Raw genomic sequence first — 22,764 nt, forward strand, 5'->3', positions numbered from 1 at the left:
ACCTCAAGTACAGTATTTGAGTAAATGTACTTAGCACTTTCCACCACTGCACAGTGCACATACACAATTATAGTTTTCCCCACATATAAGAGCCACAGCACACTGATGCTGTGTTGATTAAATTAGCTGTGCCCTATAATTATGTTGCTATAAGTGCCGTGCAATTAAGGGAGCATGGAGTTTGTCATGCTGTAGCATTGCTCTGTGTGTGTGTGTGTGTGTGTGTGTGTGTGTGTGTGTGTGTGTGTGTGTGTGTGTGTGTGTGTGTGTGTGTGTGTGTGTGTGTGTGTGTGTGGGCAGGCTTGAGGAAGTGTCCCCTGGGTTTTGCTGAGGAAGCAGACATGTTTTATGGGTGTGGTGTGGAGCTTCTAGTGGGGATTCTGGTTGCTGTTAAAATGACATCGGCTGATCCCGGGGGACAATTGCGTGTTGCTGGGTACAGAGATCCAATTAAATGTTTGCATCATCCACTGTAAAACAAAATGCCATCACTCCAATAATATAATATCATAAAATATAATATAATATTGTTGCTGTCGGGCAGAAACCACTACATCCATTTTTCAACTTCTTTTTATTTTTTATAAATCAGTGCTATTGAACACCCTTTAAGTCTGTGTGTGGGTTTTACAAATATTTAACCAATGAAAAGTATTAAAAAGCGCTTCTGACTAAACCTCCTAACTCCATTAGATCCTCAAACTGTCAGTCAAACCATCTAACTCCAACTTGTGGAGATCGCTGTTTTGTCCATCAATGACTAGAATGAAGCCATCTCTGCATTAAGGGTCAAGGACCTCCTAACTCCACTAGAGCTGTATTTGGGTAAAGTGATGATAATATACTGTAAGGACACATTCAAGTATCTGACAATGTATAAAGTCACCATACCAACTCTGATGAGGCAGTATTGTGTTAATATTTTACACATAGCTGATTTCTGCCCAACAGCAGAGATCTAATATATTATTATTTTAATATATGATGATATAATATAATATATGATCTATGATCACACATCATATCTTTTTTTATTACATTTTATGGGGGACATTGTTTTTTTTTAAACGTTTTGTTCATTTGTTTTTGTTCTTTTACATACTCATAGGTAGTACAGACATTTACTGAAGCAAATAAGCAAATAAACAGAGTATCTCCAAACAGTGAAGAAAGTAATTAACAGGATAGACTAATATCAGTAATGGGGGACATTGTTTGCAGACCCCGCACTAGATTTATAGTGCCATTTCAAAGTTGAAATAAACATTGGCAGCCTTGAATAGGGAAACTTATTAGAAAATACATTTACGACACTGTCATTACTGATATTGTGCCTCATCAACGTAGTTAAAAAGCTTGGGGAAAAGTGTAATTGAAAACATATATAGCCTACAGTATGTTGCCAAAAGAAAAGACAAAACGAATAAAACAGACTTAATTTCAGTTATCAATATCAATATGTGACCCCCCCCTTCACCATCCTGCGACCCCACTTGGGGTCCCGAACCATATATTGAGAACCTCTGATTTAGCCTATAAGAAAATCGGTAACACTTGCACCCAATGGAAACAAGCTTTTTTGGGTATAATCCTCTTAGCAGACCTTGTATTGAACTGTACTTTCCTGTGCTTTTTTTGCAAACTGGTAATACAGTATTCAATCAATCAATCAATGCATCCCATGTCTATAAAACATATTATAATTACTTATAACGCTGTCCAATTATAGTTATAAGCTCACAATGCATAACAATGCATAACAATAATCATGACACATTGTTATAGGTTGCGAGTAAATATCTTTTTTTTTTTCCTACATGAAAAAATGTAATATAATTAAATTAAAATGTTTGAGATTTAGCTATTTTTTAGTAATTTTGTATCCACCCAAAACAATTTGCGGCGCATGCCCTCCGCCCTGAACGCAATCCTGTAGTGCTTTAGGCTAAGCCCCGGATCGTGTCCAAACCCTAGCTCCGCCCCTGATCAGTGGTGTTGCCGCAGGTGTACGTGTGTGTGTGTGTGTGTACACATGCACTTAAAGCATGAGTGCACGTGTGTGTACATGCACTTAAAGCATGAGTGCATTTCAGTGCTCTCTGCTTACCGGAGCTGTTAAGGCAGGCACTTAACCACATAAACCTCAGCATCCGTATTCTGGGGAAAACTTTCGCAGAAAATGGCCGACCGACAAGCTCACCGAGGCTCAACGAGCCTCGACGCGTCGTGTTGTGAGCTTGTCGATCAGCCATTTTCAGCGAAGACATTTACGGTAATTGTGGAGCGAAAACAGAAAAGTGACTAGTAGAGAGCCCTGAGGGACTCCGCTCAACAAAGTATGGGCTTTAAGTGGTAAAAGCAGGGGTGCATTTTGGTGCTCTCCGCTTACCGGAGCTGTAAGGCAGGCGCTCCACGTTGTCCGGCTTGAGCTCGTCCTGGCACAGGAACTTCCCCAGACGTCTCAGGGAGACGATAGCCTGCGCCAAGACAAACCATGCACCACAAAAACCATTACTCATCGGGCGGCTCCGCTTACTTGAAGGCTGACCTCCACACACAGCTTATGAATGTTAACTGTCATTATCTTCACATTACCATGGCCAGAGGGATTATGTGAGGGGGTGATTACAAGATCCTCTGACAGCACAGGTTGAATACACACTCGCAATATAGCTTTCGGAAGTCTGTGATAAAGCCACAGGTCGGACTTGGGAGGACAGAATCAGGAGATTGTAATTGGTAATTGAATGCATTAAAGCTGCACTATGTAACTTTCCTGCTGTATCCTGGATTTGAGCCCGAGTTTCCTGCAAAAGAGCTGTTTTTACCAGTTTTTACCACCGAGTTAATAGAGCTAGCCTCGCAAAGAGCCTGTTCTCCACCCAACATAACGAAGGTGTGCACAGCCCCCCCCCGCAGCCCACGGGCTCAGTGCAACCGCACTGACTACACTGTCTATACGCCACTGCTTGGTCCCTCCTTTTTTCCCCTGTACACCAAATCTCTTGTTGATCTACACGTTCAATTCAAACCTATTCTAACAATTTTAGAATTTCTTTTTGAACTTTTTTGGAAATTTTCACCTTGAATGACATGCCCAAAAAATGCATCAATTATTTTAATTTGATTAAATTATTGATTATTTTTATTATAATCGATTAAACCGATTAGTTCAATGAACTGTTGCACCCCTAGATGGATATTCCTCTCCTCTCACCTGCATGATGCTGGTCATATTTAACAGCAGTATAAGTGCTGGTAAAGGTAAATCCCTCTCCTCTCACCTGCATAGTGCAGGACAGGTCATATTTGACAGCATTATAAGTGATGGTAAAGGTACATTCCTCTCACCTGGTCATATTTAACAGCAGTAAGTGATGGTAAAGGTACTAGTGGTGTAAAGTAACAGAGTACATTTACTTAAGTACTGTACTTAAGTACAATTTTGAGAAATTTGTACTTTACTTGGGTATTTCCAATTTTCAATACTTTTATTCTACTCCACTACATCTCAGAGGCAAATATTGTACTTATACTCCACTACAACTATTTGAAAACTTTAGTTACTAGTTACTTTGCAGATATAAATTATTACATTATAAAACATACATTAACCACTTTAGCCCTATTTTATACCTAGGCTATTTGAAAATAGCCGATCTACAAGCTCACAACGCGTCGCGATGCGACGCGTTGTGAGCTTCTAGATCTGCTATTTTCAAACATTTTAGTACTTTTACTTTTGGTACTTTAAGTACATTTTGATGCCAATACTTCTGTACTTTTACTCAAGTACATTTTGAATTCTGGACTTTTACTTGTAACAGAGTATTTTTATATTGCAGTATTGGTACTTTTACTTAAGTAAAGAATTTGAGTACTTTTTCCACCACTGACTGTAAACCCCTCTCCTCTCACCTGCATGGTGGTGCTCATGGCAAAGGGCAGTTGACTCAGCGGTGTCTTCAGGATGTTGATCAGTGCCATGGAGACAAACACTTTCTGAGCATCCAGTACATTCTTGTCATCAATCAACACGTAGACCCCAAACATGGCAAATGCTATCTGCAAGGAAATACCGTCATTACTTTGCTTATCGTCACACAATCCAAGTAGTAGTAGCAGTAGCGTGTCTAAGCATGCATTTGATTATTCCTGACTGATTTCACAACCGTATTAAGCAACATATCGTCTCTGTCGGGTGGAAACCTCATATGTCCAAAACTGTTACTTTTCAGGAGAAATGGCAAGTAGCAGATCGACGCGTTATTATGGATCCCACGCCAGGTCCTGGCAAACCCGCTGTGATTGGTCAGTAGTCGCTGTGATTGACAGTTCTCGTTTTTGCAACTATGCCTATACCTAACCTTAACCCTAACCCTAACCTCAGTAAGACTATGCCTAAACCTAACCCTAACCCTAACCTCAGTAAGACTATGCCTAAACCTAACCCTAACCCTAACCCTAACCTCAGTAAGACTATGCCTAAACCTAACCCTAACCTCAGTAAAACTATGGCTGCCAGGGAGCCAATCAGACAGGTAAATGGCGGGTCTAAATCCTGGAGCGTTGGTGGGATCCATAATCAGGCCAGATCGACAAGCTCAAACGTGTCGCTTTGCACCGTGTTTCGAGCTTGCAGATCTGCTACTTTTGATGCTTTTGTGTGACGCTGTAGCATGATCAAGTAGGGCATTGATTTACGAAAAAACTTGTAAAAATATGGAGCTAAGAGGTTTATGCCAGACAGCAACGACATAGTATGTTATATATATCGTGTGACTTGATGCCACTTCCTCACCAGGAACGTGGAGGAGTTGAAGGAGGCCAGCGAGATGGAGTAAAGGATCTGGGACTTCTTCAAAGCGTGGAGCTCCCTCTCTCTCAGGCCTCGCACGCGGTCCAGGAAGGCCTTCTCCCAGGCGTAGAACTTGAGGATCTTGATGCCGCTCAGGATCTCGTTCATCAGCTTGATCCGTCCGTCCATGAACTTCATTTGGACCTCCTGAAGGGGTGGGATCATCACGGGCATTTAGAAATGAGGTGGATGTTGAGTTAAAAGGGGTATTTTCACATTAAAACACCCTGTTTAACATCTACTCTGGATTTTTTGTGAGCACCCCAAACAGACAGTTTTTTAAGTTGCTTGATTTAATATTTAGATATTTGATATTCATTTTAACTATGTTAGACTCATTGAAAACACACATTCCTGCTTCTCATGACGTTATCCTTCTAATGCGTGAATCCGTGTTTTTTTTCAATTATTTTTTCTTGTATTAACTTTTTTGAAAATGGAAAAATGAAAAAAATAAGTTATTGAAAAAAGTTATATTGAAAGGACAAAGGGATTTTGAGTTAAGGGATGAGAGAGAGAACAAACAGTAAACAGCTACAGTACGTAATTCTTATAATTTTTATCCCGCGATTTTTGTAACCCATTTTTTTCACCCGGTGCCAAAGTGATCCTGGGCGCTGCACCAGCCCTACACCAGCCCTACACCAGCGCTATGCCAGTCCCCCACAGCCTAGGGAGGCCAGGGCCGAGCTCATGCTTCCTTCAATGCATGAGAGCCAACTGACCTTCTTGTCACCTGACAGGGGGGAGTTTCCCCGGTAGGACGTAGCGCGTGGAAGGAACACGTTATTCCAACCAGTTCCCTTCCCCTCCATCAGGCGCCCTCGGCTGTCATGGGGGAGGCGGTATAGCATCCAGGATTACTACATGTTTTTGTGAGGGTATTAACTACCCTAGGAGACACGGGGAGAACATGCAAACTCCACACAGAGTAGGCCCTTTCATCGACCCAACCTAGGGTATGGGCGCTGATGACACGGAGGAGAGGACACGCCCCCAGCGCCCACAGCGTCCCCGGCGGGAATCGAACCCAGGCGACAGCGCTACCGACTGCGCCACCGTGCCCCTTACAGTACGTAATTCTAAATGAAAAAAAGCTGCATTCAAGCACGTGTAAAGCATTATTATAAAGAATATTTGTGGACAGGGACGTCATTCGTGCCATTTCAGCCAAAATGTTTCTGCCGAAATGTTTTCATACAACGCCATCGTCGTCGAGGAACAACGTAGCTGCTGGTGCAACGTCGGCAGTTCTTTTTACGAACCATCTCCTTCGCGGTTAGTTGATGGAGGCCAAGTGTAACGGCTGTCTTTACTAATTCTCCTAATGTCGGGGGTAGTGCTGCCAAATGCGGCGTATTTGAGTGGCAGCGAGTAAACAAAGAGTGTATCTGGCTTAACAAGCTTTATTTACTGTGGTCGTTTCTCCAGAGCAGATGGAAGAGGAGACGGAGCAAACGCACACTCATGGCACGCTAGCACTCTATCTGAACCAGCTGGGAACGAGACGGAGCAACGACACACGCAGGATTTGATTTGGGGACATTTTCTTAACCACTTAGACCCTACATACATATATACTTGCATAATATTATACTTGCCCTAAATATGTCTTTGTACAACAAATGGCCAAAACAGCCAATCCACAAGCTGAGAGTGCATGTGCGTATGCGTGTGCACCTGTCCCAGAGTGTGTCTATGTTTGAATGTGTGTGTACACCAGTATCCCTTCCCTCACCTGCAGTTTGCTCCTCATTTTAGCAATGAATCCATTAAGAGGAAAAATGAGGATCACAGTGGCAATGCCAGCCAAGGCAGACGGGCCTAGATGCTGCACAGAGAGAGAGAGAGAGAGAGAGAGAGAGAGAGAGAGAGAGAGAGAGAGAGAGAGAGAGAGAGAGAGAGAGAGAGAGAGAGAGAGAGAGAGAGAGAGAGAGAGAGAGAGAGAGAGAGAGAGAGAGAGAGAGAGAAAATAAGTCACAAAATAAATGAGATGGTAATTCAGGGTGACATGATAAAATTGGAGTGAATGAATGTTTTCCATGTGTGTTTATTGTCAGTGCTAGAACATGCATGTGGGTGCTCGGCGCTGTGCTGTGTAAATGGACTGCATTTTTGTGTGCTATTTTTTAAAAGCCAAAGTATAAAATAATGGTTGAAGTGGTTACACAGATGCTTTCACGGTTTTAATGCCCTCTTAATTAAGAGGAAATTGTTAAGGAACCGGAATCGTTAAAATCCTAAAGGATCCCAACCCTAGCTGCGTGCTGTGTGCGTCCACCACCTGCCAGAGGAAGTAGAGACAGAGAGCGATCTCTATGGGCGCTATCCACACGGCGTTGAAGTACACCACAAAGTCCATGAGCTTCTGGGTGTCGGCTGACACCAGGTTGATGATCTCTCCCACGGTGCACTGGCGCCTCGCCGCGTTGTTGATCACCAGAGACTGACGGTTCACACACACACACACACACACACACACACACACACACACACACACACACACACACACACACACACACACACACACACACACACACACACACACACACACACACACACACACACACACACACACACACACACACAGTTTACTGATGAGATGGATGGATGGATGATACTTTATATGGATGAAGAAATGGATGTTGACATGGATGGACGGATGGACGGACAGACAGACAAATATCATGGACAGACTAATACTATAAAGGAGCAGTTCACCCAAATTAAGTTCCGGCGAAGTCTCCGGTTGACCGATGACCCGGTCATCGAATTATTGGCTTAGGAATGTGACAAAAACTAAAAAAATCTCCATGAAGTAACCTGTATTCCTCCTTCCATATCTGTCCTTCTGCCCAACACACTCTTACTTGCGATCCTTCCCTCCCGTAAAGTAAAAAAAACGTGCACACTCAGAGTTACATTACATTACATTTAGTCTGCCGCAAAGCATTGTGGGAGCTGTAGTGCCGTGCTCCCCTACCTACCTTCCTGTAGACCAGGCCCATGACGGCGGTCTTGACCCTCATGCCCACGGTGAAGCAGCTGTACATGTACTGGTGGTTGAAGAGGGACTGCAGGCAGGACAGCAGGAACATGAGGAAGGCGTACAGGTAGCCCTTCCACAGCGGAGCCTCCATGTCCCGCATGAAGGCGAGCAGCAGGCTGTAGCAGAGAGAGAGAGAGGGAGAGAGGGAGAGAGAGAGAGAGAGAGAGAGAGAGAGAGAGGGAGAGACTTCATTTTTCATTCTTTTTTTGTCTTTGCATCTACATATTTCAACTTTAATTGTTTTGTTGTTGATGTTGTTGTAAATTAACAGCCTTCTTCTTCAATAAGTATCAATACTGCAATGTAGAACCACTCTGTTACAAGTAAAAGTCCGGTAATCAAAATGTACTTAAAGTACCAAAAGTAAAAGTACTCATCATGCAGAGTGCCCCGTCTCACAAGTTATCATATGTTATCATAAAATGTATAAAAAATCTTTTGAAAATGGCAGATCTACAAGCTCACGATGTGTTGCATCGCGACGCATTGTGAGCTTGTAGATCAGCTATTTTCAATAGCGGGTGTTTTTTTTTAGTGTGGTTGAAGGAACCACACACACACACACGTGCGCGAGTGCGCGCACACACACACACACACACACACACACGCACACTGACCTGAGCACCTGAGGTATGGCAAACATGAAGGCGTCGTGGAACAGCAGGCAGAGGGTGCCGGTGAGGAAGTAGCGTCCAAAGCTCCGCGCCAGCGTGCGGATGAGGTAGAACCCGGAGCTCTGCTCCCTCCTCAGCTTCTTCAGCAGCTGGGTCTGCTCGGTCAGCCGGGTGGCCCCTGAGGAGCACCAGGACGCCCCGCTCACACTGCGCTCATTCCTGGTAAGAGGAGAAGAGACGATATAGACCGCAAAGCAACACTTTACTGGAAGGAAAAATGACTAAATGATGGCGGGTGAGCAGTGGCGTGCACAGACATTTTGAGGGGCAGGTGCTCAAGTTAATTATACTTTTTTTTGTTTACTTGGTCTGCTCTTTTTTCCCTCTACACCTATACCTCTTTGCCAAAAATAGCAGATCTACAAGCTCACTGCGAGGCGTTGTGGGCTTGTAGATCGGCTATTTTTGTAAAGTTCTCCTCAGAAAAGGGATGCTAGGTTTCGAGTGGTTATGGTAAAAAGAAAAATCATATCACTTAAAGATTTGGCGGACCCCCTGTAGTAACTCTGAGGACCCCCTAGGGGTCCCGGACCCCCTGTTGAAGACCCCTGCTGTAAACTAAAAAAAAAAACTTTTTTCTTTTTCAAAAGGGCACTTCTGGTCAATAGGGCAAAGGGCAGGTGCTCTAGAACCACCTAGAGTCTATCTGTGCACGTCCCTGGACCGCAAAGCAACACTTTTACTGGAAGGAAACATGACTAAATGATGGCGGGTGAGGTCCAAGAACATACTGTAATCATCAGAAGATTTGGCAGATGTGGCTCCCATTCCCTCTGGGTGTATTTGTCACAGTACTTTTGCACAAACATGACATTTGTCCTCTTCATTTACTTATCGTAACTGTTAGGCGCAGTGAGCGCTTTAAGTACAACGCGCAGGGAGCAGTTAGGGGTTAAAGGATTACTTTGCCCATTTCAACCTATCTTCATATAATTGGCTGACAGTAGAAAGGACTTTCTTGCCAGAAAGGGAAAAGCCTGGAATACCTGCAACAAACTCCTCAAGAGTCTGGCAGTCCGGCATTTCAACCTCCACCAAGGTCTCTGTCTTCAGGGCCTGTGTTGAAAGCATCCTGCTATATGGTGCTGAGACATGGACTATGGAGAAGGAATTACAAGACCGTCTTGATGGCACATATACAAGACTCCTCGTGTGTTAAAAACATCTCCTGGAAAACACATCCAACCAAACAGCAGATCGATGGTGAACTGCCGCCAATACCAACAACCGCAGCACGTCGTAGAGCAAGCTTTGCTGGTCGCTGCTACCGTCCCAGGAATCAATCGGATCGGATATCCTGCTATGGCGGCTCCCCCAATCGTCCAGAGGAACCAGGCCTCATGCATATCCAGATACAATCTCCAGGGAGGGACACAGGACTTGCATTCCAAGAACTGGGAGCAGCATTGGCCGACGGGACCTAGGATCTCGACGACAGTCGAAGGATGATGATCATATAATTGGTCCTCACTAATGCTCATGATAAAATGTGTTAACAAGATTTTTTTTTTATTAACCCAAGAACAATGGCTTCCATTATAGCATGCTACCTTTCCAGGAACAGAAAGCCTGCAGTTTCTATTAGCTTGGATTCGCCACTGATGATGTGTCACTGGTAGGCAGGTTTCTGAACCGTCCACAGCCCTCCTCTGTGACACAGACGGGGTGGACAAATATGGGCATTAGTGAGGACCAATTACATTAAGATGAATGGCTGAAGTTGTCCTCTACGTGTCTGTGTGGTGCTCAGCTCAGGGACACTTTGACACATTGACTGGGGCGGGGAGGAGCGTACCACGCGGTGACCTTCTGATTCCCAGACGGCCTCTCTACCCATTCAGCTACGGCCGCCCCAGACGCCACTCCTCCTAATTAGCCTATCTCCTCTGTAAAACTGACCTTTTGTCCGTATCCTGAGATGAGACGGTGGACAAAAAATAAAATGTCACTAGGATGTGCACCGGCACACCATGAGCACGACGAGCACATACTGTACTGTGCTGAGGACCACATCATCCGCTCCCTTTTCATTGTCTAGATTTGGTGCACGAGCCAACAGGAAAACTGCCCTGGAATGTAACTCGCCAACTACCTGTCAATCAAACGAGCTGTTAACTGTGCAGAGCTAAAAAAAACAAATCTATCCATCCATCCATCCATTCATCCATCCATCCATCCATCTTCAACCGCTTATCCGGAGTATGAAACATAAAAACATTTTAAAGTGCGGCTTGCATCGAGAAATAAAACTGGTGTGAGCCACAATGGCAAATGGTGAGAAAGGAAAGGTTTTATGAGGTAAGGAATGCACAGTATATTCAACTCTGGGGAATAAATATAGACAGTGCAGCCAGTGCAGTTTCACAGGTCCCGTGTTATAATAATAATAAAAAATAAATTATAGTTATAAAAAAAGAGAGGCTTGAAACTCCTGACAGATGGGTATATACAGTAGGAGTCTTACTGCTGAAGCTTGGCGTACTGCTGGGCCCAGTCCTTCTCCAGTTGTGAGATAATCTTCTCTGAGCTGTCCTCCTCCCTCAAAGTCCACAAGTCCTCTGCCTGCAGAGGAGACCGGTAGCCCCGCACCACCAAACTGACAGGAAAAAACACAACAGTACTCATTAAACCACTGGTTCTCAAACTTTTTCATGTCAAGGACCCCCAAATTGACACTTATTAGCCCGCGGAAAAGATACGCCAGGGACCCGATAAGAGAAGATTTTTTTACAGCTCTTACAGTGATTCTCAGCCATTTTAATTTCAAGGACCCCCAGTTTGACATGCATTAGGCTACGGGTCCCCATTTAATGGCATTTCTATCTCTGGGACCCCAATTCATATTGTAAAATCAATGTTAATTTAACTCTGAGAGCGTACAAATGGAACCAAATGCGGGTACATTTGGTTCCATTTGTACGCTCTCAGAGTTACAGACCCATAAGGGTCCATTTGGTTCCTATCCATCATTTAGCTGGGGACCCCCTGGAACCCCCTCAAGTACCCCTGGGGGTCCCCGGACCCCAATGCATTAAACCACCATTTGGAACAACAAAAAACAAATTCTGCTATTGGAAAACAAGTCGCAAAGTGTTGGAAAGTGTTGAAAAATCTCTACGGCAAAGTGCAAGAATGCGAGGGTCCTTCACGTGAAAATGTCTGAGAACCACTTTATTAAATAGCGGTATACATTTGATATTAGTGTCAGTATCAGACAATCCTCCTACCTGCTGAACCACCAGAATAAAAACTTGGAGAGGAAAGATGCATCATCCACTGGACATGGGTTCTGACAAGAGAAAAGGCAAAAAAGTGTTTTGTAAGTGGAATGAATCAATGACAGGGGTCTTCAACGGGGGGTCCGGGACCTCTTGGGGGTCCTCAGAGTTACTAAATGACTTTGGCTGCCAAATCTTTGTGTGATAGGAACTTTTTTTGTCTTTTTGTACATTAACCACTTCAATAATAATAATAATGGATTTTATTTATAATGCAAAATTTATAAATGCAAAAAATCTCAAAGTGCTACAATAGCAGTTGCATTAAAAAACATCAGAGAAACTGAAACAATTAAAACATGGGGGCATAAAGCCTAGAGGTAAAACCGGTGTAGCTAAAAAAAATGGTTTGTTAAAAAGGTAGGTCTTTAGTCCTCTCTTAAAGGAGTCAAATGACTGTGGTGCTCTCAGGTGGACAGGGAGGGCGTTCCACAGTTCGAGGGCGGCCGAGCAGAAAGCCCGGTCGCCCATGGTACGTAGCTTGGCCTTGTGGGTTTTGAGGAGGTTAGTGTTTGAAGAGCGGAGGTAAACCCTATAGCATCCCTATTCTGAGAGGAACGTTGGCCGAAAATAGCAGATCTACAAGCTCACAGCGCCTCACGCTGCAAGGCGTTGTGACTCGTGAGCTTGTAGATCGGCTATTTTCAGCAAAGAGGTTTGGTGTAAAGGGGAAAAGGAGCAAACCAAGTACAGAGCCAGAGGTCAATTTTACTTAGTAATGAGGGTTTAAGTGGTTAAATGTCTGAAATAAACAAAACAAAATTCAACAAAGTTATCTATGTAATCGATGAAAAGGTTTAATCTGCAACACAATTATATACAATGTAGTGGGGGGTCCCTGCTTCATCTCTCTCTCAGCTAAGGGGTCCTTGGCCTGAAAAACGTCAACTCCCTGACCCATAATTCTGATGATTATTCACCTTTTTCTTGACCTTTTCCATTGCCCTTTTCTTTTCTGCTGCTTCATCTCAATATCTATCTGTCCACTTCCTCCCTAGTAGGCTGCAGGTGTAATGCTAATGGCAATCAGTGCGTTGCCAGATTTTGCAAGAGAAACATGCAGCCAGGTCTATAGGAAAACAAGCCCAAAAGAAGCAACTAGGCTAAGTTTTACCACTTCACATCGGCTATTTGAAAATAGCAGATCTACAAGCTCACAACGCAGCACATCGCGACAAATTGTGAGCTTGTAGACACCTTCTTTTTTTTTTAAGTGTTTTGGGAAACATTTTAACAACACAAATCTTGTAAAAGCACGCCCAAATAAGCAACTACACTTTAAAAACAAGCCCAAAGTCCCTTATTATAAGCAGACATGGCAACACATGGTAAACAGGAAACCCATTGATATGGGGCTCCCCACCCCTAGTGGGAATAAGGTAAATAGACAATGTTCAGAAAATAATACAATCATTATTGTGAACACAAGAAGAACCAAAACTCTTTCCTGCGACGGCATCATCATGTAACAAATGTTTCATTGAGCGAGAGTGTAACATCTGGGATGTGAACCCTGGTTTATCCCGCATGGAGAGCCAACATGGTGTCCACTAGACTAAAGGGAACTTTTTGTTACACAGGGGAGATATTAGGGTTTTGGTCATCAGTGGTCATCAGGCAGAGACTCTGAGCCACCATAATGCTATCGCCATCAATGTATAATGTGTTGCTCAACACCAGGGGTCTTCAACGTTTTCAGGCCAAGGACCCCCCTAGCTGAGAGAGAAATGAAGCAGGGACCCCCTCTATATTGAATCAAATTGTGTTTCAGATTAAAATGTTTTTGTTTACTTGGCCTGCTCTGTTTTTCCCTCTACAACTATACCTCTTTGCCAAAAATAGCCGATCTACAAGCTCACAACGCCTCGCAGCGCGAGGCGTTGTGAGCTTGTAGATCTGCTATTTTAGGCTCAAGGTCTCCTGCAGAAAAGAGATGCTAGGGTTCAAGTGGTTAAGGTAAAATAAAAAATCATATCACACAAATATTTAGCGGACCCCTTGTAGTAGCTCTCAGGACCCCCTAGGGGTCCCGGACCCCCTGTTGAAGACCCCTGCTCAAGACCATAGACCGAGGCGAGGGTCAAACCTTCTGATTTCCAGACTACCTCTCTACCTCTCTAACCAACTGCAGTCGTTTGAGGACTACTGTGCTGTAACAGTTATTCAGTAACTATATGGTCAGTCACCATTAAAGGAGCAGTGTGGCATACTGTAGCCTCCTGACCTCAATCTGAACACACCCTCGCAAATCCCTCACCAGCTCATTGATGCTCTCAGAGCGGTGATCATCTTTCCATTATGTGAAAGCTTTCTCAAAGACTGCCTTAAGAGGGAAAAGAGGTCAGAAGCAAAGTGAATTATCATATCCTGATTATGTCATAATTGCTTAACTGTAGGCTACTCTTTAATTCTTGCATTTTTAAAAATAGTTGAATACAAAGGGAAAGTTGAACTAGAATGTACTGTACTCTGTAAATCACAAGCACATAAAAAAAGCTTCTCATTAACTTATAATAACTGTAATAATAACTGAACGTTACTTTCCGTCCCTGCTTTCCAAGTGCATAAAACACAGATGCATAATCAGTGGTGGAAAAAAGTACTCACATTTTGTTCTTAAGTAAAAGAATAAAAAAAAAACAATAATAGTGAAAATAGCAGATCTACAGTATAAGCTCACAATGTGTCGCACGTCTATTTTCACTTTATTTGAAATAGGGCTTAAAGCGGCACTATGTAACTTCTTTTGTTATGAATAAAATGGAATTATGTCCAATCTGTATGGTAGAGTATGTTAATACAATATAACCTATGCAATTGGGTTGATTGTATTGTGTCTCCCTGCTATTCTATTGAGACATTTAGATGGTGTCAAAGGTCATGTCTGACCTAGACACAGGATCTGACACTAAGTTTGACCTGAGGGTCAAGATTCAATTTATCCCCTGAGCAGGCAGGCTCTATTAGCTCATTGGTCCAAAAAATGCAGCACTTGCGCAAGAAACCGGGTTCAAATCAGGGGTATATGAGGAAAGTTACAGTGTACTTTTTCCTTTCCAAAGTACAATATTTGTCTTTGAAAACGTAATGTAATCATAAGTATCCAAAAATACAAATACTAATAAGTAAAGTTAAAACAAATTGTACAGTACTCAAGTAAATGTACTTCATTAGTGTCCACCACTGGCGCCGACATATGAATTAAGCATAACCGGTTGTGTTGCAAGGTTACGCCCCCTGCATGTATAACTATACTGTACCTTGACGTAAGCCCGTTTGGCTGCGATGGGCCTTCGGTCCGAGAAGCAGCTGAGGACGAGCTGCGCGAGCTGGAGGGAGAAGTAGACGAAGAAGGCCACGAAGCGCATGGCGTCCGTGGAAAACCCCTAGAAGAAACACATGACACGCATAAAACAGCTTCAGAGACCACATGTCACTGTTTGCACTTAGCAGGCTTAGGCCAATGAGACCAGAAAACGGACAGCTTCGCCAGAGAAAACAAGACATTAAAAGAGAACTGAATGTTGTTTTTCAACACAATTTCCACCCCGAAGACGCTGCGATCGAGGTTTTGGCCGAAAGTTCAAAACTGCTGCTTTAATCATGATGTAATATCTAAATAGGACTTTAAGTCTGCAGCCAGCACCTAAAATTGGACCAAAATGATGGAGAGTCATGGAACCTAAATCAAAATTACCCCTAACCAGCACTTCTGTGAAAAATAAAATGACGGGGGAAACACCACTTTCTACCGTATGACGCATTTATTATGAAGATTCAGCTACTTAAAGATTTTTTCTACTCCCGGCGGTGATGGAGCAAAGCTGTGTTTTAGTTCCCGAATAGGTAAAGAGAACAGTAATCATACTTGGACCAAATAGTATTTGAAGGCAATCTTTCTGCCATTTCTTTGAGCCCACATAGGTGCCAGATGGGTGGGGGATGTCACATGAGACAATGTAATTTGTGGCAGAAAGGGCAGACAGCCACAGGCCAAGTATTCAAACACAAGAATGATTATACTTTTTTGTGAGCAACAACGCGAGTTGCGTCTGTCCCAGTGAGGTCACTTATCATCACAGCACTTACCAAACGGTGTGCCGAGGCACGCTGGTGTGTGCCTCGGCCCGTGAGACAAGTCCAGGTGTTTCTTGGGGATTTTGTGACGATCACACATTATCCCATTTAGACCTGAGGCCGATTCTAAAAATGTCCTCTAAATCAAAAACAGTTTTCTGAAAAACGTATGTTGCTATATCAGTGGTTCTCAAACTTTGCGCTATGAGCTTGTAGATCTTCTATGATAATGGTTAAGTATAAAATAATGGTTAAAGTGGTTCAAATCTAAAATGGGTTATTGTCACATCACAGGTTTGAAGAAATGGGTGAAATAATTTTACTAGTTCCCATCATTTAGTTTCAGGAAAGGGAAGAAGAATAGAGATAGATAGAAAGAACAAGGAAAACAGGCCGAATACTCAAATAGTCCTGAAATTTGACATGTACAAAAATATATATCTATATCGGTATTTTGTGCACATTCATTTCCCAAAAAAGAGACAAATTCTATAGCCTGAAAAAACATATTTTAACCACTTTGAACCTGGTGTCCATATTTTGGATATGGCATTATAGTCCATAGGCATGGCATTAGGTATCACGTAATCTATATTTGAAATAGGGCTTAAGTGGTTAATTCACAATACACTTTTCCCCTTCCTATAGTGGAGTCAAAAGTACAGCATTTTTCTTGCTGTGAATACAGGTGTGCCTTGAGATTGTGCCTTGGACACAAACACATCTGAAAATCACAGACTTATCTGATATGTCTTGACGTATTTGTTCAGCTTTCAAATAAACAAGCACGGGATGAACTCGATGACACACAGGCACACCGCTGCGTTGACATAATGTCGCGTTGACATTTTTCTTTTCCTCTTCATTTCTTAGCAGTTTTCCTTCACAGACGCTAATTATACGCTTGACAGACAGTAATTGTCTCATACTGTAGATTACTGATGCTGCTTTGTGGAGGGTCTGGGTGTGGGAGTTGAAATACACAGTATACAATGTGGCTTGACGCTTCATTTTTTACCCACACTACTGGTGATAGATTGTTTATGTACACGTGTATACTGTACATCAGGGTTTCTCAAAGCGGGTGCTGTGACGCAAGTCAAGGGGGGTGCCGCAGAATACTTTGATAATAGGAATTGATCAATATCACTTCACGTTAACCACTTAGACCCTCTATAGTTAATACAAAAGGACCTGAGTTGCACTGTACTTGGTGTGTTCTTTTTTATCTAGACCAATTTCTTTACCAAAAAATAGCAGATCCACAAACTTGTAGATCTGCTATTTTTTGGCAATATGTTCCCCCAGAACAGGGATGCTAGGTTTCAAAAAGTTAAATGGATATTCTCTCAAGTTTTCCTCATACTGTATCTTAGGAGGAAAGATTTACATACAGTATTTATGTACCGTAATATAATATTAATAAGGTGCTACATATAAAGTAACAATGTAAATCAGGGGTGCCGTGGATGAAAAGGTTATTTACAGGCCAAAAACAATTGAGAACCACTGGTTTACATCCATGAACCTATATACGTTTATGTAAATCTATATTCATATTTTTAATAGCTCAAACAACATGCAAAATCCTGTAGAGGTCCAAGAGTGAGGAGGACCAAGCAAGACCGTACATGTCCTGCTGTTTTTTGGATACCTTATACCTAATCCCTTCACATTACTAACTGCATCATTCTGAATGCAATGCCTGGCTACACAGAAACATCCTCAGTGTTAATTTAACTCAGAGAGTGTACAAATGGAACCAAATGGATCCGTAAGAGTCCATTGGGTTCTGTTCCTATACAACGATCTTGTACAACACTCTTGGAGTTTCAACACTCTTGGAGTTACAACATTTGAAGTTGAAGACAGGTCGAAGACAGGTCTCCAACAAAGATAATTTCCTCCTGATTTGTCTGTCTGAAAAAGTCAATTTGAATGTCAGAATGTTGAGAACACATGTTGCTTGTGAAGAATGGGTTCAATTCTTCAGTGACTATAGGGCAAAACGATCGATCGGTCATGGTGGTCACTGCTCCATCGGAAAATTAAGAGACTGGTGTCCTAAACTCATGTGACACAGATACAGGAAATCAAATCGAATATGTTTGGGAGTCTTGGTTTCTCCCACAATCTTTAGAGACACATATAACCAGGGACCTGGTCTCTCCACCCAAACGATTCAAACATAAGACTGAAATCAGTAAAATATCATGTTTTTTAACCTCTCTTTCTAAAACATTTCTCAAGCTGCAAAGGTTTGGGATTAACCCCTGGTTTATTCCGTTTTAGAGATCCCAGGTATTCCGTTTTTAGTCCTGCTGAAATATCCGTCCTTCTTTAGCGCTTGCTTCCCACCGCTGGCTGCTGCCATAAAACCGTTATCTCATAATGTCGCATTGTTTTGATGCAGGTTCCCTCTTTCATTCATGACTTTGAAAAGAGAGGGAATACACGGATAAACAACACAGTAAATCCAACCAACACTGTTAAATTACAGCCCACAGTGCACTGAGGCTCTGCACCGTTCTTGTGATTCATAAAAAACCCAATAACAATGAAGGGAACGCTGAGAACGATAGAAGATAAACAAGTCTGTACCGCAACATCCCACTCAAACCCACAGGGTTTTTACTGCTCAGGAAGGGCAGGGCGCAAATACAGGAGAATGTTTATTCACCATAAGAAAGAATAAGGCAATAACAGACCAATGGGAAATGTACAGTGGTTCTCAAACATTTTTCATGTCAAGGACCGCCAAATTGATATGTACTGATATGAGATTAACCCCACCCCATCTGAACATATGTTGTGCCAGGGAGCCCCATAAGAGAAGATTCGTGCCGTTAAAAAAAATCGAAATTATTCAAATTTTGTTCACAACTTCTTGCAATTTTTTAGAATAACTACAGACTCACAAACGTTGTTTAACTTTGTTTCACTTTCCACTATTTTCGAATAGTCAAAGTATAAAATATAGGGTTGAAGTGGTTGAACCTATTTTCATGCTATATTAACCATTTCTGCCGGGGGACCCCTGGAACCCCCTCAAGGACCCCTTGGGGGTTCCCAGACCCCACTTTTTGAGAACCACAATACTGCAGTAAATCATTCTGGACTGTCAATTTAACAAATGTTAACATACAAATGCACTCTGGATTTAACCCACTGGTTTTAATTGATCTTCTGTATCTCTGAGAAGGTACAAATGTAACCAAATGGACCTGTCAGGGTTAAAGTAACACAAGGATTTTACAGTGTCGAACAGAGCATGAAAGCGAGAGATGGAGAGAAACTGAGAAAGGAAAAGAGATGTCGACAGCATTATTTCATCTGTTGCACATCCTTATCCAGGGATTCCCCTGTGGAGCCACAGGAGTTTCCGGAGTACCACAGCCACAGGTTTTTTCTCCTCTCCTCTCCTCTCCTCCTTAACTCCTCCTCTCCTCATCTCTCCGTGTCCAACTCAAGCATCCTGGCGACCCCACAGCCCTGCTACAAGCTCACGACGCCTCGCAAAGCGAGAGATCTACAGTCTACGCTTGTAGATCGGCTATTTTCACAGTATTTATCTGTGGAATCCAGTCAAACTAAATTTAATGCCAGAACTCCCACAATTCCAAGTGCTTGTCAGGGTGGCAGTCCCCATATGATTATTGTGGGGGTTATAATTATATATCATGTGTATAATTATATAGCTGCAAGAAAATGTAACTTAACATTTCAATAAGCTTGATGTGCCTATGGTCAAGGTTTAATTTGCACACAAAAAAGAGAGCATTTTCTTACCACTTAATCCCATACTTCCGTATGACAAATAGTAAAAAACAGCTAGGACCCCCCCCCCCCCCCCCCACTCAATTTCAGCACAACGTAGCGTGCTGTATGTGTATACACAAGGTATTGGCAGTGGTGGAAGAAGTACTCACATGTTTTACTTAAGTAAAAGTATCAATACCCTATTGTAAATAGTCTGTTAAAAGTGCAAGTTCGATATTCAAATTGTCTTTTGACTACAAAGGTATTGGCATCATAATGTACTTGAACGCGTTGCAAAGCGACACGTTGTGAGGTTGTAGATCAGCTATTTTCAAATTGCCAAAGTAGATATATATAGGTCTGAAGTGGTTATGTAATAATAATCAAAATCTACAAAGTAACTAGTAACTGAAAAATAATTGTAGTGGAGTAAAATTACAATATTTGCCTTTGAAGTGTAGTGGAGTAGAAGTAAAATTATTGAAAATTGGAAGTACTCCAGTTAAGTAAGACATACCTTAAAACTCTACTTAAGTGAAGCACTTGAGTAAATGTGCTTAGTTACTTTCCACCACTGGGTATCGGTACACATGGTCATGCCTTATTTTGCATGTTCGTTTTAATGTTATGTTGATGTTACTACAGCTGCTACAGTAATACAAGGTATCTTGCTCCTATGATACAGTATACGCATGCACGCACGCACACACACGCACACGCACACGCACACGCACACGGGCACACACACACACACACACACACACACACACACACACACACACACACACACACACACACACACACACACACACACACACACACACACACACACACACACACACACACACACACACAAACACACACACACACACACACACACACACACACACACACACACACACACACACACACACACAATTTTCTTCCTTGATTGTGTTGTGCTGAAGTTGTTAACTTGCTACTCCTGCTATAAAAACCTTTCAAGAGGGTTCTTATCTTAGTTTTTATTATTGTTATTTGATTTGATGTTGCACAGTATTTTGCAGATCTCACCAGTGTTGCCATGTCAGCTTATTATACGCGACTTTGGGCTTGTTTTTCTGTAAAGTTGCTTGTAAATATTGGTATAGACAGGTTGCGTTTTTTTTAGCTTGTTTCTAAAGTGTAGTCGCTTATTTGGGCTTGGTTCCACATGGTGTAATTATTATTTAAACAAGTGGTTTTCAAATATGTTCATGTCGGATCCCCAAATGAATATGTATTTGTCCCTAACCCCCATCTGAAAACGTTTTGTGCCATGGACCCCTATACCAGATTTGTGTTATTAGAATGTTTAAAAAATCCTCCAAATATTCCACATTTTATTTCAAGACCTTTTGAAAATAGAGCGTTGTGAGCTTGTAGATCGGCTATTTTCAAGTAGCCGATGCGTATAGGTTTAAAGTGCTCATGTGGCCAATAGTCCCTTCTTTTGGGCTTGTTTTCACAGACCTGGTTGCATATTTCTCTCGCAAAATCTGGCAACACTGCATCTCACACTATCTGCACGCCTTGTCACTACTTGTGTACCTGTATGAGTAGTGAAAAAAATCTTGTTTGTTGAGAGCTGTTCCTTATCTATGGCCTTTACACACACACACACACACACACACACACACACACACACACACACACACACACACCCACGTTCTCCCTCTCCGCTTTCCTTCCCAGGGGCGAGCACGAGCAGAATCCCCCCCCATGGGGTTCTGAGGCTCCATCCAAGATGCATTCGTGGAGTGTGTTTGTCACTTTGTTTTGCAGCGCGCTTCAACCTTTAACCGACAGTGGTCCAAACCGGCCCAGCTAAGCGTGACGACCACAGCATCACCGCAAAATTCCCAACCTCAGTGTCTTCCAGACTTCTGGGAGGTGGAGGGAGCCGCGCAAACACACACACACACACACACACACACACACACACGTGTGCACACAAACACACACACACACACACACAGAACTCTGGGTGGAGGCCGTGTGACTAATACACTTCTTCTCGACCTTCATACCTGGGTTTTTGTTTCCCATGGGGCACAGCTGTGAACCAACACTTTGGTCAAACTAACACTTTCCATATAGCTAGGACTCACACAGCTTCCTAGAAGTGTAGCCGCGGAAATCCTCAGTGTTAATCAAACTCTGAGAGGGTAGAAATGTAACCCTTTTGGTTCCCTTACGCCGGGATCCATTTGGTTCCATTTGGCTTGTATACTACCGACTATCGTTACATTATGGATAAATGAACACATGTGCACCCACGCGCACGCACACCCACACACACACACACGCACATGCACACGCACACGCACACACACAGAAAATAACGCAGCTGTACATGCTGTCATATATGCATCTATTTCACTGGCTGAGTGGCTGTGATACACAGTGATAGTAAAAAGGAGAGATGAAGGACAGAGGAGAGGAGAGGAGAGGAGAGGAGAGGAGAGGAGAGGAGAGGAGAGGAGAGGAGAGGAGATTCTCCAAATCCACACAGTAAAATATATAGGCCATTATAAATATAGACTTCCATCACATACAGTAAACATGAACCGATGTTTACTTAGTTCAACCACATTTTGGTCACACTTTTTAAACATATACCGTCCATCCACAACTGGCCTAGCTGACCTGTGTGTGTGTGTGTGTGTGTGTGTGTGTGTGTGTGTGTGTGTGTGTGTGTGTGTGTGTGTGTGCATGCGTGCGTGCGTGCATGCTTGCGTGTGCATGACATGTTTAGTCGCGTGTTTATATACGTATGTCATGACTGTGTATTTAACTTGAAGACACAGCTTGACTATTTCGTTTATTTAATATTTTATGATTACGTGTATGCTTCTAAATGCTTTGATTCTTTGGCAATACTTGCCATGCCAACAAGGCACACTGAGTAGAATATGTACTGAACTACATCTACATCAGTAGTTCTCAAAGTGGGGTCCAGGGACCCCCAGGGGTCTTTGAGGGGGTTCCAGGGGGTCCCCAGCTCACAGCCTGTCACATTGTGAGCACTGTGTGCTCTGGGGAAATAAA

At 42.8% G+C, this 22,764-nt stretch overlaps 1 protein-coding gene across 1 annotated transcript in view; it reads right to left on the reverse strand.

The window, feature by feature from the left end:
• LOC311056133 (multidrug resistance-associated protein 1-like) overlaps nt 1-22,764 on the reverse strand; it is a 59,041-nt gene that overhangs the window by 21,446 nt on the left and 14,831 nt on the right. The window contains exons 5-14 of the mRNA XM_084072531.1: nt 15,120-15,245; nt 11,809-11,870; nt 11,046-11,177; nt 8,525-8,740; nt 7,846-8,023; nt 7,143-7,304; nt 6,597-6,689; nt 4,802-5,005; nt 3,919-4,065; nt 2,390-2,477 (exon numbers count right to left, since the gene is read on the reverse strand). Coding sequence (XP_083928657.1) covers nt 2,390-2,477; nt 3,919-4,065; nt 4,802-5,005; nt 6,597-6,689; nt 7,143-7,304; nt 7,846-8,023; nt 8,525-8,740; nt 11,046-11,177; nt 11,809-11,870; nt 15,120-15,245 — 1,408 coding nt within the window. The remainder of the gene's footprint in view (nt 1-2,389; nt 2,478-3,918; nt 4,066-4,801; nt 5,006-6,596; nt 6,690-7,142; nt 7,305-7,845; nt 8,024-8,524; nt 8,741-11,045; nt 11,178-11,808; nt 11,871-15,119; nt 15,246-22,764) is intronic.

Source organism: Gymnoscopelus microlampas, assembly GCF_963454915.1.
Source record: "Gymnoscopelus microlampas genome assembly, chromosome: 11".
Lineage (NCBI taxonomy): Eukaryota > Metazoa > Chordata > Actinopteri > Myctophiformes > Myctophidae > Gymnoscopelus > Gymnoscopelus microlampas.